Raw genomic sequence first — 16,097 nt, forward strand, 5'->3', positions numbered from 1 at the left:
AGCGACTCAGTATTGTGTGTTAGGTACAAGGACAAGAGGGATGTCCTCGTACTAACAACAATACATGGGCACAGCACCACCCCTGCCCCTGTATGAGGTACCAGTGCAGAAGCCCCCAACCAAGACTGTATTTTGGATTACAATAGGTACATGGGAAGGGTGAATTTGTGGGACCAGGTCTGACTATAAACTCTCTGTGCATACTTGAGCATGCCAAACAGTTTACACTACACTACAATACCAGTGTGAGGAAGGAGGGATTCCCCTCCGAAACGTCACAGGACTCACTTGGCGTTCAGCGTCTCAGTGGAAGCCATGAAAATTAAGTGTGGACTTTCTAAGAGGACTACAGCATACTACAACCGAAGAGGGGTGAAGTACTCATGCCAAATGTACCACTGTTGATGTTATTAAATCATAAAGTATTTTTGAAAAAAAGTTTTATGGTGGTCTTAAGTTTAACTACTAGACGGGGATGGTCTTCCCTGCTTATTATAAAAAGCCAGCCTATTCCTGCAAACCCTGCCGGATTTTTGTGCTCTATGCCTCTGAGAAAGCGCTCCCATTCTGCCTGTGTGATTCGTGTTGTGACCTCCTGCTACTTTCCTGACTCTGAACCTTTGCTGCGTGTCCTGACCTTCCGCTACGCCCCTGACTGTGATCCCGTGCTGCCTGTCCTGACCTCCTGCCTGTCCATGACTCCGTCCCTGCCTTACGATTCTACACCTCGGCTTGACCACCACCCCAAGCAAAGTCGCGCCACTGGAGGGACCTGGTGGTATAATACCGCAGCAGGTCTAACCTGCTTTGCAGCGGGCTATGGTGAATAGTGGGTGCGAGTTAGACTCTGCTCCCATGTGTAGGCTTATGTAATCGCTCTTGGTAGTTCACTGGGTCCACTTCCCCTGAATCCAGGCAGTTATGAGTTAAATAGTGATGCTAAAATTTATTTTTTTTATTATTTTCTATTCAATAAAATTGGGGAAAAAATAAAAAAGCCATATAAATGAGGTAACCTATAGAATTACATATAATTTTTATGGTATGTGAACTGCCAAAAATTCCTCCACCAAAAAAAAGAGTTAAAACAATAAAATCTCATAAATAAGCTATAGATGGCCCACAATTATGTACCAGAAGAGTGCATCTTATGTGACAAAAAAATAAGCCCCTATTTATAAAAATATAAAAAAGGAAAAAAATTATAGAATTTGGCAAATCTGCTATAAATGGTGCGCGTTATTTTCTATGCACGGCCGTGTGCCCATTCAGCAGTTTACCACCACATATGGGGTATTGTTACACTCAGGAGAAATTGGGCATCAAACTTTGTGGAGTTTTTTGCCTCAAAATCCATTTTGATGTTTAATTTTCCGCTCAAAATGAACATGCTGTCCAAAAATATTAGAATATGTAAAATGCACCTGTTTAAAATATGTAGAATCTTAAAAAAAAACATGCCAACATGAAGCAGATATTTGGGAAATTAATCATTTGGGTGCTATGACTATGACTGCTTCAAAAGTAGTGAATTTAGAAGTTTAAAAATGAAGAATTTTTAGCAATTTTTGCCAACCCATGCTAAATATAAACAATAAACAAAAGATATCATCCAAAATGTTAAACTAATTATAAGTACAATATGTCACGAGAAAACAATCTCAAAATTCCCAGGATATGTTAAAGCGTTCCAAAGCTATAACCACTTACAGTGACACAGGGCAGATTTGAAAATGGGGACTGAAGTGGTTAATGTATACTTTTTTTTTTTTAAACAAATGTATGTCTTTTTTGTATACTTTTTTTACCTGATGGAATAAAATACTGATTCTATATGCACGTTCCTGGACGTGTGCTGAATTTCACCTTTGCAACATATTTATATACACACATATAGTAGCACACTCATACACATACTCACAGTCCAGAAGCCTTCCTTTTTTCATATTGATGTTGCCAAGGATTTTGTGCCCCCCTCAGCAGTTCCTCTTCATACTATGTCCCCCCCAACAGCAGCTGCCCCTTATATTATTATCCCCCAACAGCTCTCCCTCATAATATACCATCCCCAAGTGGTCCCCTCATAATATGCACCCCCCAGCAGCCTCCTCTCATATTATGCTCCCCACAGCAGCATCCCCTCATATTATTCCCCCAAACAGCTCTCCATCATACTATGCCCCTAGTGCTTTTATTGCGATGCTAATGATGATGCTGTCATAGTGTGAGGGGTTATTACATTGTATCTGGGGCTATACATGCCTTATGTCTCTGAAAGTGCAAAAATCAGTGTTTATAAACTTTATTTATATTGCCTGAAGATTGGCATGCACCGATGAAACCTTGGATAGCATTCGTTTCTATCTAGAATGAATGCTGAGTGGCAAAACATTATGGAGATGACTTCTTCCACAATTGTTGATGCGAGACTAACGTTATTTCCCTGTTACATTCTATGCTCCTTGTAGCGCTTGTTTTAATACAATATCATTTCTATTCGTGTGCATACTGTACACGAGAACTGTAGTATCATCACTCCTCCTCTAATCGAGCTACGCTTTCTTCCCAAAATCCTCCACTCCCAGTCCAAGACTGCATCGATCCGGTCACATGACCATGATGCAAATAACGGGCTTTTCCTGCCTGCCAAAGAGATCCGGCCGGTGAGAGAAGAACTCTGCTGTCCGTATAACGCTTCGGTTGAATGTACATTCAAAGAAGAAGTACAGCTGCGGAGGAAGGTACTGAACATCCAGGGCGGAGATATGTGAGGAGCTGTTTCAGCACCAACGGATCTCCCTGTAGCAATAGAGTTAATGCTCAGAATACAGATTGGAACGTACCATTTTATAGAGAGTGGGGTTTATATAGATTAGTGTGTCCATTCAGCAGACACTGGAGGATTGTGGGTAGGCCTTTGTATATCCCATAGAGATCTTTGGGCATCCAGAATGTATGAGAATTTTAATGCTTCAATAGAAATGCATCAATAGAAAGTTGTGTTGTTCAGGATATAAAGCTGAAAAGAATAGGCCTCTAGTTTTATGCACATGGTGCTGCATGCCTGTTTGTAGTCTATGCATTAGTCTCTATATAGTAATTACATTTTTTTGCCTTTTTTTATCTTTACTCTGTGTGCTTAAAGAGGAACTGTCACACATGCTAAAGTAATCAGCTCCTAGCGCTACCCCATTTTTAGCAGTGATAGACTACTAGCTTTATCGGAACCCTCCAATAAAGCTAAACAGACATTGCGCACAGTACGTAGGGTGTTTCGTGATCTGAGGCGAAACTTCTTCCCCGGACGCCCCTCCCACTCCATCGGCCAGCGGTGACTGTCAGGCTTCATGCGGCAGTCATCACCTCCTAGTCCCGCCCCTTCATGAATATGCTGGATCGCTTTGAGCGATTTGTGCGCGTCAGTGTCTAATAGCTTTATCCGAGGGTTCCGATAAAGCTAGCAGTTTATCAATGCTAAAAATGGTGTAGCGCTAGGAGCTGCTTACTTTAGTAAGCAGATCCTTGTGCCTTTTGTTATGGGTGACAGGTCCTCTTTAAAGGAAACCTACCACTTTAAAATTGTACTTGTAAGCATCAAATACCGTGCCCAGCTCAGGATGAGCTGGTGCCAGAGCATATCTTCATTATTTCCATAAAGCACTGTAATGCTTTTTACCACTTTTTTAATCTTTATATTCTAAGCAGCTTAGGCGCACGGTGATACGCGCTCGGTCACGCGCATGATGCGCATATGTTGAGTTACTACTCTATCAAAAAATGAACACCATTTTGAGAAAACTCATTGGCCCACATTTATCAAAACTAGTGCAAACAGTACGTGTTGTGCACTTTTCTTAAAGAGTGTGCAAAGTGCTTGGTCTTCATTAATCTGGTGACCCTACACTGCTCTGGAAGTGAGCACCATTTTTTATTCTGCACCATTTTTCCTGATGCAGACAGAATTGTGGCGGGCATCTGTAATAATTGTGGTGCCCACTCCGACTGAGCACTAACACGCTCCTGTAGGTGCAAATTTTGTTCTCTCTTGTTGAACACAAAGCAGCCGCGACACAAAACCGCAACACTTTATAAATACACGTGCAAGCAGTTTGCACGTTCTTTCCAGTACAAAGTCAGAAAAAAAACTGGTGCAAACTCTTTAATAAATGTGAGCCATTGTGTTATATGTCGCCATATTCTGAGAGCTGTAACTTTCTTATTTCTCAATCAAAAGGCATTATTAGCGCTTGTAGTGATTGTAGGATATTGTTAATATTTTCTGGTACGTCTTTTTGATCGCTTTTCATTGCATTTTTTGGGGAGGTATGAAGCATTAAAATGGCAGTTATGCATTTGTGTTTCACAATTAAGGTTTAATATCCATTTTGCGTTTTTATATCTTAAACATTTTTGACAATATATAATGATATTGTGCTGAAAAAAAATAACTTGGCTTATGCTGGAGTCGATAAAAAAATAAACTCTGTACCTTTCTGACGCCTCTTCTTTCTTCCGGTGCTTGGACTCCGGCTCCCTGTGTGCGCAAGACGTCAGCCACTTGCTGACATAAGCGGTGGTGCCAGCAACACGCAGGGAGCTGGAGTATCAGAATAAAGAAGAGGACCTGTAGGTGGCGTCAGAAAGGTTAGTACAGAGTTTATTTTTTTATTGGCTGAGCATACTCCAGGCTGGGGCTGCTGGCAATATACTTGGGGGGAGGAGCTTCTGGCTATATACTAGGGGAAGGAGCTGTTGGCTATATACTAGGGGGCTTCTGGCTATAAACTAGGGGGCAGGAGCTGCTACTATATATTAGGGGCAGGGCCTGCTGGTTTATACTGGGGGCATGGGATAGCTATATACTGGGGGGCATGAGCTGGCTGGTTATATATTTGGGACATGGTTTGGCTATATACTAGGAGGCAGTGGCAGACAGGCTTTATACTGGGGGGCTGCTGGCTACATACTACGTGGCATGGGTTGGCTATATACTGGACTGGGCAAGGGGGCTGTATACTAGGGGGCATGGCCTTGCAGGCTACATACTAGGGGGCATGGGCTGGCTATATACTGGGGGGCATGGGCTGGCTAGCTATACACTAGAGGGCATGGGCTGGCTATATACTATGGGTCAAGAGGCGGAATCACTATATATTGGGCCAAGGTTGTGACCAATGCATTTCTAACCCTAGGCTTATACTGGAGTCAATAGGTTTTCCCAGTTTTTTGTGTTTTTGTGCTTATACATTATATACATAGTTACTTATGGGTGATTTGGGGGGGGGGGGGTTATTTATTATTACTTTTGAAAAATTTATTTTCCTATTTTTTTTAATGTCCCACTAGGGGACTTAAAGTAGTATTACCAGTATCACTCAGTACCGCTATACTGCAATATACTGTAATGGACAGACAGTATTGTAACTACAGTACTGCAGTATATTGTAATAGACAGCAATGTCTACTATACCAAGTTTTGTGCTGAGCCTAATAGGCTTTCCTACATGGAAAACATAGAGGTCTTCATCAGGCCTTTGGCTGCCATAGCAACCACATGGCACCCAGCGATCAGGTACAAGGCTCCTGGACCAAATAGGTTACACCCCAGAGTTCTTAAGGAACTATGTTATTGCTGTGCCACTGTCTAAAATCTTTAGAAATTCATTAATGACTGGAATGGTGGCAAGTTACCGGCGCAAGGCGAATGTGGTGCCAATATTCAATATTTATAGATTTTGCATAGGGTTCTACCAAAACCTCTAATTCTGTATATTTTTTCACTCTTAAAATTCCTTTCCCTTTAATACTGTTAACCCTATATGCCAACTGAAGATATTGAAAATAAAACTTATCCTCTATAACAAATATTTCTTTTAACAGTGATAATGGCATCAATCTGCCCTCAATAAATATTGTGCAATAAAATGTATCCCTCTATCTTGCCAGAATTTAGCTCCGTTAAATTGTTTTAATTCCTGTAGGTAAAAGTTCTGCCATAACCTCGTGTATGTCGTGCCACTATTAATTACAAATTTATTTTTAAACCACTTCCAAATTTTAACAAAACACTTACATATTGGAATGCGTGCAAGAATTGGTGACCCCAATAGACCGGATGCTAACAACACTAAAACCATTCTCAGTGTCTAACTCTACTTTTTGTGCCATTGTCTTAATAATTAAAGGATTGTCTTCCACTATCAAAAACTGTAACATGGCAGCAGCAAAGTAACTAAAAATATCTGGTAATGCCATTCCCCCTGTCCCTCTCCGCTTACAAAGGAATCCATACTTGATCCAAACTCTTTTCCTTCCCCAGATCCACTCATTTAATAATATCTCCATGAGCTTAAAAAATGTGTTATTGATCCAAATTGGCGATACTGTGATGATATATAATATTTGGGGCAATATAATCATTTTTATGAGGGCTATCCTATCAACCAGAGATATTGGGAGCTTCATCCAAATTTTGATTTTTTTTTCCTTATCCGTTGAATCAGTGGTACCAGGTTTTTTTTACACATATATGTTGGGATCAGAGGATACTTTCATACCAAGATATTCAATGTCTTCGTCACTTCTCATCACTTTCAAATCCCCTGTATTGTTGAAGTTGAAATCATCTAAAAGCAATATTGTTGATTTAATCCAATTCACCTAATGTCCAGAAAGGAAACCAAATTCCTTCAACATTTGCATAACTAATGTAACTGTTTTATTTGTATGATTAATCATAAAAAGTAAAGTAAATCATTTGCATACAGCATTAACTTGCCATGTGGTCCATTACAGCCACATCCCTCAATATCTGAGTTATTTCTGCAATTAATTGCTAAAGGCTCCTAAAACAACACAAAAAGGATTGGGGACAGAGGGCAACCTTGTTTAGTGCCTCTTGAGATCTCAAAGCTCTCCGTTAGTTCCTGCCCAATTCTAATTATTGCATATGGGTCTGAATACAAAAGCTGAATGCTGTTAATAAATCTCCCCACATCCCATCTTCCGCAATACTTCCCAGAAAAAGATCCACGCGACCCTTTCAAAGGGCTTTGCGGCATCCATTGACAGGATGGAGTGGGTCTTCCCCCTTCCCAGCTGCACGCTCGCAAATACCCTTCTCAGATTGTTCGATGCATGCCTACACTGTATAAACCTTGCTTGGTCTGGGTGGGCTAGTTCCCTTATTACTGATCTTAATCTGATCGCCAAAACCTTTGCATACAGCTTACTATCAGTATTCAAAAGCCATATTGGATGGTATGCTTCTACCTCTTGTCCATCTTTATTGTTTTTCATGATTGAGTGTGTGAGCTTGGTGGCGAGTGTGCATTGATCCGAAGTGTGTGCATTGATCCGAAGTGTGTGCAGTGTCCAAGTGGGACTTAGCTTTAAGGGACTTAAGTTTGAGGGACTTTAGCAGGTAACTGCTGTATTTTGTGTTACTTTTACTGTGAATTCTTCTTTCTGTGCATATTTCTATTGCAATCCCCATTAGAACAATGGACTCCATAAGTGGCATTGCTACACAGTGTACATCCTGTGCCATGGATGCTTTCCTTGAGGGGGAATACTGCTGTGTGGGATGTGTGAAAATTGCTCATCTGGAAGCCCAGATTCTGGATCTAAATGAGCAAGTTTCAAGGCTGCGGACAATCGACAATATGGAGCGAAGTTTGCTGCTCCTGGAGCACAAACTCTCTGGGGAGGATTGGTGTGGGGAGGGAAGTATGGAGGTGCAGAGTGAGGGGGCAGTTAATTGGGTAACATGTAGAAGGCGGGATAGAGGGAAGAGTTGTAGGGAGTCTAATTCTGATCTGGTGCACCCCAATAAGTTTGCCAGGCTGGCGGATGAGGGAGATATCAGCTCTGGGGTAGCAGTGCTGCAGCAAGACATGGCCTCTAGCAACCAGGGAACTGTCTGCTCCAGTAAGAAGGGTAATGGGAGCACAGACAGGTGCTGGTAGTGGAAGATTTGATTATTAGGGGAACACACAGGGCAATCTGTCACAAAGACCGTGCATACCGAACAGTGTGTTGTTTGCTGGGTGCTTGGGTTCGGCATATTGCGGATCGGGTTGACAGAATACTGGGAGGGGCTGGTGAGGAACCAGCGGTCATGGTCCCCATTAGCACTAATGACAAAGTTAGAGGTAGGTGGAAGGTCCTTAAAAATGATTTCACGGATTTAGGCTATAAGCTCAGGGCAAGGACCTCAAAGGTAGTTTTCTCCGAAATACAACCTGTATCACGTGCCACACCAGAAAGACAGTGGGAGATCAGGGAGGTAAATAAGTGGCTCAAAAGTTGGTGTAGGGAGGAGGGTTTTGGGTTCATGGAGAACTGGGCTGACTTTTCTGTCGGCTACAGGCTCTACAGTAGGGATGGGCTGCACCACAATGGGGAGGGTGCAGCTGTTTTGGGGGAAAAAATGGCTAGAAGGTTGGAGGAGTGTTTAAACTAGAGACCTGGGGGGAGGGAAACTATACTTATGCAGGGCAAATAGACAGTGGGAAGAGTCACAGTCCACGGGGGAGGAAGGGGGGCTGGAATGAGATTGGGGAATAAGAACAAAATGAATAGGGATAGGGAAAACCATATAGGGGCATATTTATCAGGACCTCTGCGCACCGCCAGTGGCGCAGAGGCCCTGAAATAATCGCAAATGCTAGCTTATTGCTAGCTTTTGCGATTATTTTTCACTATCCGCCACCTTCACGCCAGTGGGGCGTGAAGGAGGGGCGCGGCCGGCCGAGCGGGGGGCGCGGTCGGACTGGAGTGGGCCGTCGCGGGGCGTTACTGTCCCCGCGCCTGCGCACTCGCTGCTGCCGGCGACTTTTCATACGTGAAAAGTCGCCGGCCGCGTTTTCTTCTACGTAGGAGAAAACGCTGGCGTAGGAAAAACGCTGCGCTGCTGGCAGCCCGATACATGAAGAGGCAGAAGCCTCATCATGAATCGGGCTGCGAATTTGCAGCGGCGGGGCTATCATACGCTGGCACACACTCCACACGTGGTGAGGCGTTAATGCGACCTCTGGGGGGGCTCTGCTGGACCTTATCCCTACCAATAGACCTGATAGGGTATCAAAACTACAGGTTGGGTGGAATCTGGGTAATAGTGATCATAATATCATTGATTTTGTATTACACTTTACTAAGAGCGTTAGGGAAGAGGCAACCAACACTCTAAACTTCAGGAGGGCAAATTTTAGCAACTAAGGGAAGACCTTAAAGGCATAGACTGGGATAATGTTCTCAAAGACAAAAACACCCCCCCCCCCAAAAAAAAAAAAATAATGGGACTTTTTCTCATATATTCTGAAAAAGTCCTGTGAGAAACACATACCTTATGGGAAAAAGCATAAGAGGAACAAGAAAAAGCAATGAGGCTAACTAGTCTTGTAAGGAAAGCAATAAGCGAGAAAGATAAGGCGTTTAAGGTGCTAAAACGTGTAGGTGGCGATGAGGCATTACAGGATTATGGAGAGAAAAATAAATCCTGTAAAAAGCAGATAAAGGCCGCAAAAATAGAGACTGAGAGAAATATTGCCAGGGAGAGCAAAAATAATCCCAAATTATTTTTCAAGTATATAAATGATAAGAAACTAAAAACAGAGAATGTGGGTCCCCTTAGAAATAACATGGGGGTCATGGTGGAAGGAGATGAGGAAAGGGCCAATCTACTGAATGTCGCCTTCTCAACTGTCTTTACCCAGGAAAATCCCCTGGTGGAAGACACAATGAGGAAGAATGTACCATATTTTCCGGAGAAATTTCCTTAGAAATCCAAAGTGCGCCTTATAGTCCGGTGCGCCTTATGTATGGAGGAGGGCAGTGACTGGAGGAGGGCAGCGGACCCTACTTACATAGGTCCCCGCTACCGGAGACAGCAGATCTCCAGCGGGAACTGCAGACCATGCGGCACGAACAACTGGCGCCATAGCGCGAACCAACTTCTGCGTGGTCTGCAGTTCCTGCTGGAGATCTGCTGTCTCCGGTAGCAGGGACCTATGTAAGTATGGTCCGCTGCCCTCCTCCACCTGAACGGACCCCCTTCCCCATCTCCCTGCGTGACGGCTCACCCCTTCCGGGTTGCCGGGTCTGTGGAGAGTCGCTGGTTGCGACCTCTCCGCTCGGCTTTCAAACCACGCCCCGGACCTTATCCTAACCCTGCGCCTTATAGTCTCGGGCGCCTTATATATGGAATTATTCATGGTACCCGGCCTTTTTTTCATAATGCACCTTATAGTCCGGTGCGCCTTATCATCAGGAAAATACGGTAAATTCTCTTTGGAATGTCAACAGTTTAACCCAGGAAGAGGTACGGCGCCGCCTCGCAACCACTAAGATAGGTAAATCACCGGGGCCAGATGGCATACACCCCCAGGTTCTGCATGAACTATGTACCGTGATAGACATTATTTTTAATATTTGAAGATTCACTGAGGACTGGTTATGTTCCACAGGACTAGCAAATGTGGCACCAATATACAAAAAATGATCAAAAAGCGATCCTGGAAACTACACACCTGTGAGTCTAACTTCTGTGGTGGGGAAAATATTTGAGAGGTTTGTTAGAGATGCTATCCTGGAATATCTCACTGTGCACAACCTTATAACCCAGTGTCAGCATGGGTTTATGAGAGATCGGTCCTGTCAGACTAATCTGATTGGTTTCTACGAGGAGGTAAGTTCAAGACTGGATCTGGGGGACGCTGTGGATGTTGTATATCTGATAGAAAACAGAGGGGCGTCATTAATGGCACATTCTCACATTGGGGCCACTTCTTTTTTATATTTTTATTAATGACCTTGTAGTGGGTTTACACAGTCAAGTTTCAATATTTTCAGATGATACCAAGCTGTGTAAAGTAATAAATACTGAGGTCGATAGTTTAGCATTACAGAGGTATTTGTGGAAGCTTGAGGAGTGGGCAGAGAAATTGTTGATGAGGTTTAATGTAGATAAATGTAAAGTTATGCACTTGGGCCATGGAAACAAAAAGTATAATTATGTTCTAAACAGTCAATAACTTGGTAAAACTGGAGCTGAAAAGGACTTGGGGGTATTGGTGGATGGTAAAATTAATTTTAGTGACCAGAGCCAGGCGGCTACCGCTAAAGCAAATAATATTATGTAATGTACCAAGAGAGGAAAAGATTCTCATGATAAAGACATTGTTTTGCCCTGGTCAGACCACACATGGAATATTGTGTACAGTTTTGGGCACCAGTGTATAAACAGGATATAGAAGAGCTGGAACGGATGCAGAGGAGAGCAACCAAGATTATTAGAGGAATGGGGGACTAGAATACAATGACAGATTACAAAATTTGGGATTATTCAGTTTAGAAAAAAGACAACTGAGGGGAGACCTCATTACAACGTACAAATACCTGAACGGACAGTACAAGGATCTATCCAAAGATCTTTTTATACCTAGGCCTGTGACCAGGACAAGGTGGCATCCTCTACGCCTAGAGGAGAGGCGATTTTACCATCAACATAGACAAAGGTTCTTTACTGTAGAGAAAAAACAAAAAGAAAGTTGTCTCACATACCCATATTTGCTTGAGGCAGTCTAGAGGTAGTGGAGGCTTGTTTCGGAGTGCTTGGCGTCTTGCTGGCTTTTATTTCCAAACACATCCAAGAAGAAAGGGGAATAGACGTGGTACATCCAATAAAAAATGACTTTTATTCTTCTTACATTAAAAGAATTGTGCGGTGTGAATATAGGTGAGCCACCTACGCGTTTCGGCTTATTCCTAAGCCTTTCTCATGGTGAAAGTTGAAAACAAATGGTTACACATCATTTAAATCACCTACAAACACCTGATGACTTTGTGGCGTCATATCCGGTTAAATTGGAGAAAGCGCTACATGCAATGGTGAGTCTGTATGTATATTAAAAGGACTTTTTTCGTAACGAAAAATGTATACCTATCGTAGATATAAGGAATCTACGATAGGTATAACTTTTTCATTTTTACGTGTACAGACCTGTGTGAGGGCTTATTTTGTGCGTAACAAATTTTACTTTCCCGTAATGTTATTTATTTTAACATGCCGTGTACTGCGAAGCTGAAAAAAAATTCCAAATGTGGAAAAATTGAAAAAAAACCGCACGTGCGTCACGTTCTTGTGGGCTCAGTTTTTACGACTTTCACTCTTCGCTCCAAATAACACGCCTACTTTATTCTTTGGTTCGGTGCGATCGCGGTGATACCAAATTTATATAGGTTTTATTGTGTTTTAATACATTTTCAAAAATTAAACGAATGTGTACAAAAAAGAAAAAATTTTTTTTGCCATCTTCTGACGCTAATAACTTTTTCATACTTTGGCGCACGGAAATGTGTGAGGGGTCATTTTTTGCGAAATGAGGCGACGTTTTCATTACTACCATTTTGAGGTCTGTGCAACATTTTGATCATTTTTTATTTCATTTTTTATGTTATGTAAAAAGGTGTAAAAGTCGCATTTCGGACATTTGGGCGCCATTTCCCGCCTCGGAGGTCACCGCCGTCCGTAACCGTTTTTATATTTTGATAGATCGGGCATTTTGGGACGCGGCGATACCTAATATGTCTGTGATTTTTACTGTTTGTTATGTTTTATATCCGTTCTAGGGAAAGGGGGGTGATTTGAACTTTTAATATTTTATTAATTTTTTTTATTTTTTAAACTTTTTTTTTTCTTTTTTTTTTCACTATTTTTTAGACCATCTAGGGTACAATAACCCTAGATGATCAGATCGCTCCTACCATATATTGCAATACTACAGTATTGCAATATATGGCGTTTTTGCAGGTCTTACATTACAATGAGCCACTGGCTCATTGTAACGAACCTGCATAAACCATGTAGCCTCGTGTCAAGAGAAGACCCGAGGCTACCATGGTAACCGATCGCCGCCCCCCGATGACGTTCGGGGGCGTGGCGATCGAAAAAAAGATGGCGGCGCCCGCGCGCCGCCGTCTTTTAAACGCCGCCCACGACTTTGCGGGCGGCGTTTAGAGGGTTAATAGCCGCGATCGGTGCAAGCACCGACCGCGGTTATTAGCGGTGGGGGTTTTGTGCAAAATGCAAAAACCCCCACCTCTGTATGAAGAGGACTCAGCCCGTGAGCCCTCTTCATACATCCCTTATACCTCTGCGCCGTAGAGCTACGGCGCAGAGCGTTAAGGGGTTAACTAAATCCTATTCTGAAGTTACTGTTTGCATGTATGGCAAGATCTAGGCATGTAAAGAGGGGAAGAAGAAAACTTTTGCGCTAGTAACGTTCTGGTTTTGGAGGGAAGCGTACATGATGGAAAAAGAGGAATGAATAATAACATTTATTTATATATATGAAAGATCATTTTTTGGAATTCATTCCTCCAGGAAACCTTGTACCTAAAGCCAATATCCAATACACTTCGCGTTTAAAGAGCGTTTTTCTCCAGTCACCACCACGGACTGGACGAAAAACTCGTTCTACCCCAAAAAAACGGAGTGTAGATATGCTTCTGTTGTGACACTCAATAAAATGTCTTGCTGCTCCAGATGCATTCACGTCTCCATTTTTATTATTGAGAACATGTTGGCTTATTCTGGATTTTAATTTTTGCACTGTACATCCTACATAGGTGCTAACACATTCTGTACAACATATTTGGTACACTACGTGGTGAGAATCACAATTTATGAATGCATTGATTTTTTTTGCATTTTATGTGGGTTCACTTTGAATTCCAGTGTTCTGTTTAAAGCTAACGGGCATACGTTGCAGCGGGACCCTCCACATTTAAAAAATCCTTTTAATGATAGCCATGTGGCTTCTTCTAGTTTGGTGTTGATCATACTTGGAGATAAAATATTGGCTAGTGTTTGACCCCTTTTGGCAACGCATCTGTGTCCTTTTTTCAGAATTTCATTTAATATAGTATCTTGATTTAACATTGGAATATATTTTTGTACAATTTTTTTAATGGAGTTGAATTGTGGACTATATGCGGTACTAAAAGTGGGGATGCCATATGTGTCCTTTACATCTCGGGGTTTTACCTTAACTGGGCTGTCAGAGAGTAGTTCATTTCTTTTGACTCTATTTACTTTATCACATGAAGTAGATAATATTTTCTTGGAGTATCCCCTTCTGATTAATTTACTTTCTATATTAGTGGCATTGTTTTGAAAAATCTGATTGTCAGAGTATATTCTTTTTGCACGGAGGAATTCTCCATATGGAATGGCATGAATAGTATATGTGGGGTGACAGCTAGTGGCTCTAGTATAGAGTTACCTGCAAGAGGTTTTGTAAACATAGATGTGTTGACTGTTTTGGATGTCACTGATGCTGTGAGTGAGATGTCTAGGAAGTGTGTATTGAGGGACGGATTCTCGTTGGTGAATTTCAAATTGATGTTATTGCTGTTTATGTAATTGATGAAGTTGGAAAATGTATTTGTTTCTCCTTGCCACACCAAAATGATGTCATCCACATAGCGGCCGTAATAAATTATATTGTAAAAAAATGGATTTGTTGCTGAAAAAATATGCCTGAGATGATGGGGCGAAGGGGAGGGGGGAATGTATCTTTGTGGGTTTTAGGAAACCCATGAAATATGGGTATACATGGGTTATCAATAGTTAAATAATTGGCTGTTTTTTGATCCAAAACCTCCAAGGCAATCCCCTCTGCAATAGTTTGTTTTAAAGTTTCCTTGATGGAGTCGGTGGGATTCTTGGGTAGTCTCAAATATGTTTTTTTGTCGTTTAAAATCTGATGTGCTAATTGAACATATAGGGGCACATTTACTTACCCGGTCCAGTCGCGATCCAGCGGCGGGTTCTCTGCACTGGATTCGGGTCCGGCCGGGATTTAATAAGGCAGTTCCTCCGCCGTCCACCAGGTGGCGCTGCTGCGCTGAAAAGCATTTTAACGCGCCGGAATTCACCGAGGCCGTCTGAGTGAAGGTAAGCGGGTCCCGAGCGACACATTTTCGGTTCTTAAATGCGGCGGTTTTTCCGAATACGTCGGGTTTTCGTTCGGCCACGCCCCCCGATTTCCGTCGCGCGCATGCCGGCGCCGATGCGCCACAATCCGATCGCGTGCGCCAAAATCCCGGGGCAATTCAGGTACAATCGGCGCAAATCGGAAATATTCGGGTAACACGTCGGGAAAACGCGAATCGGGCCCTTAGTAAATGACCCCCATAGGGCTGTATCTAAAACTACCACTGATCCTCCTTTATCTGATCTGCGCACTACTATATTTTTATTCTTTTTAAGGGTATCTAATGCTTTAAATTGTTTGGGGGTTAAATTTGCTTTGTGTTGCATTTGTTGACTAGAGATGCTGTTATTTAACTCATGAAGCTCTTTTACTATTAACCCTTGAAATTGATCCAAGATTTTAGACCTGGAATTGATGGGATAAAATGTTGAATTAGGCATGGCAAAATTGATATCGTCCAATTCATTTAGGTCCTGTAAAGCCATAAGTGCATTTTGCTCTGAAAATGTAAGTCCTTTAAATTCATTATTATGAATAGATGTCCTACGTGGAGTTTCTGTATCGGCGTCGTGTTCAGATGAAAAAAAATGTCTTTTAACCGTGATCGATCTGACAAACCGATTGACGTCCAGTAGTGTCTGAAACAAATCAAAATTTGTAGAAGGTACAAAATTTAACCCTTTAGATAAAATGAAGTGTTGGTCTTTAGATAATATAATTGGTGATAGGACAATGACATTGTCTGTTTTTTGTTCTGCATCTTGTATCGTTATTTCTTGTTTTTCCTGGTTGTGTATCTTTTTTCTATGGAGTCCTCTTCTTTTGCGTTTGCTCCGTTTTTTGGAATACTTTGAGGAGGTTTATTTTTCGTATACCTTTTTTTGCCATTGCGTGCATTGCTAGCAGTATTTTGTTCAGTGTCATCGTATGTATCGGAAGTATCACATTCTGATGAGGTGAAATTAACTTTTCTTTCATTTTCTGATGTTTCCAATCAGAGGCTGCAAAAACTTGCAGCAGTTTTTGGACAGAGTTCACATTGCAATTCCACGAATACTGACAATTGGAAAGATGCACTCAGAAATTGGGAAAAAATAT

General features: G+C 42.1%; 1 protein-coding gene across 2 annotated transcripts in view; it reads left to right on the forward strand.

The window, feature by feature from the left end:
• Positions 1 to 2,585: 2,585 nt before the first annotated feature.
• Positions 2,586 to 16,097, forward strand: part of FRRS1L (ferric chelate reductase 1 like) — a 356,361-nt gene continuing 342,849 nt past the window's right edge. Inside the window, exon 1 of one of the 2 annotated variants that reach the window (XM_072152963.1) lies at positions 2,586 to 2,741. In XM_072152963.1, coding sequence (XP_072009064.1) covers positions 2,705 to 2,741 — 37 coding nt within the window. In that variant the 5' untranslated portion in view covers positions 2,586 to 2,704. The remainder of the gene's footprint in view (positions 2,742 to 16,097) is intronic. The other variant, XM_072152964.1, reaches the window with a different exon arrangement.

This window comes from Engystomops pustulosus, chromosome 5 (genome assembly GCF_040894005.1).
Source record: "Engystomops pustulosus chromosome 5, aEngPut4.maternal, whole genome shotgun sequence".
In the NCBI taxonomy this organism is placed as follows: domain Eukaryota; kingdom Metazoa; phylum Chordata; class Amphibia; order Anura; family Leptodactylidae; genus Engystomops; species Engystomops pustulosus.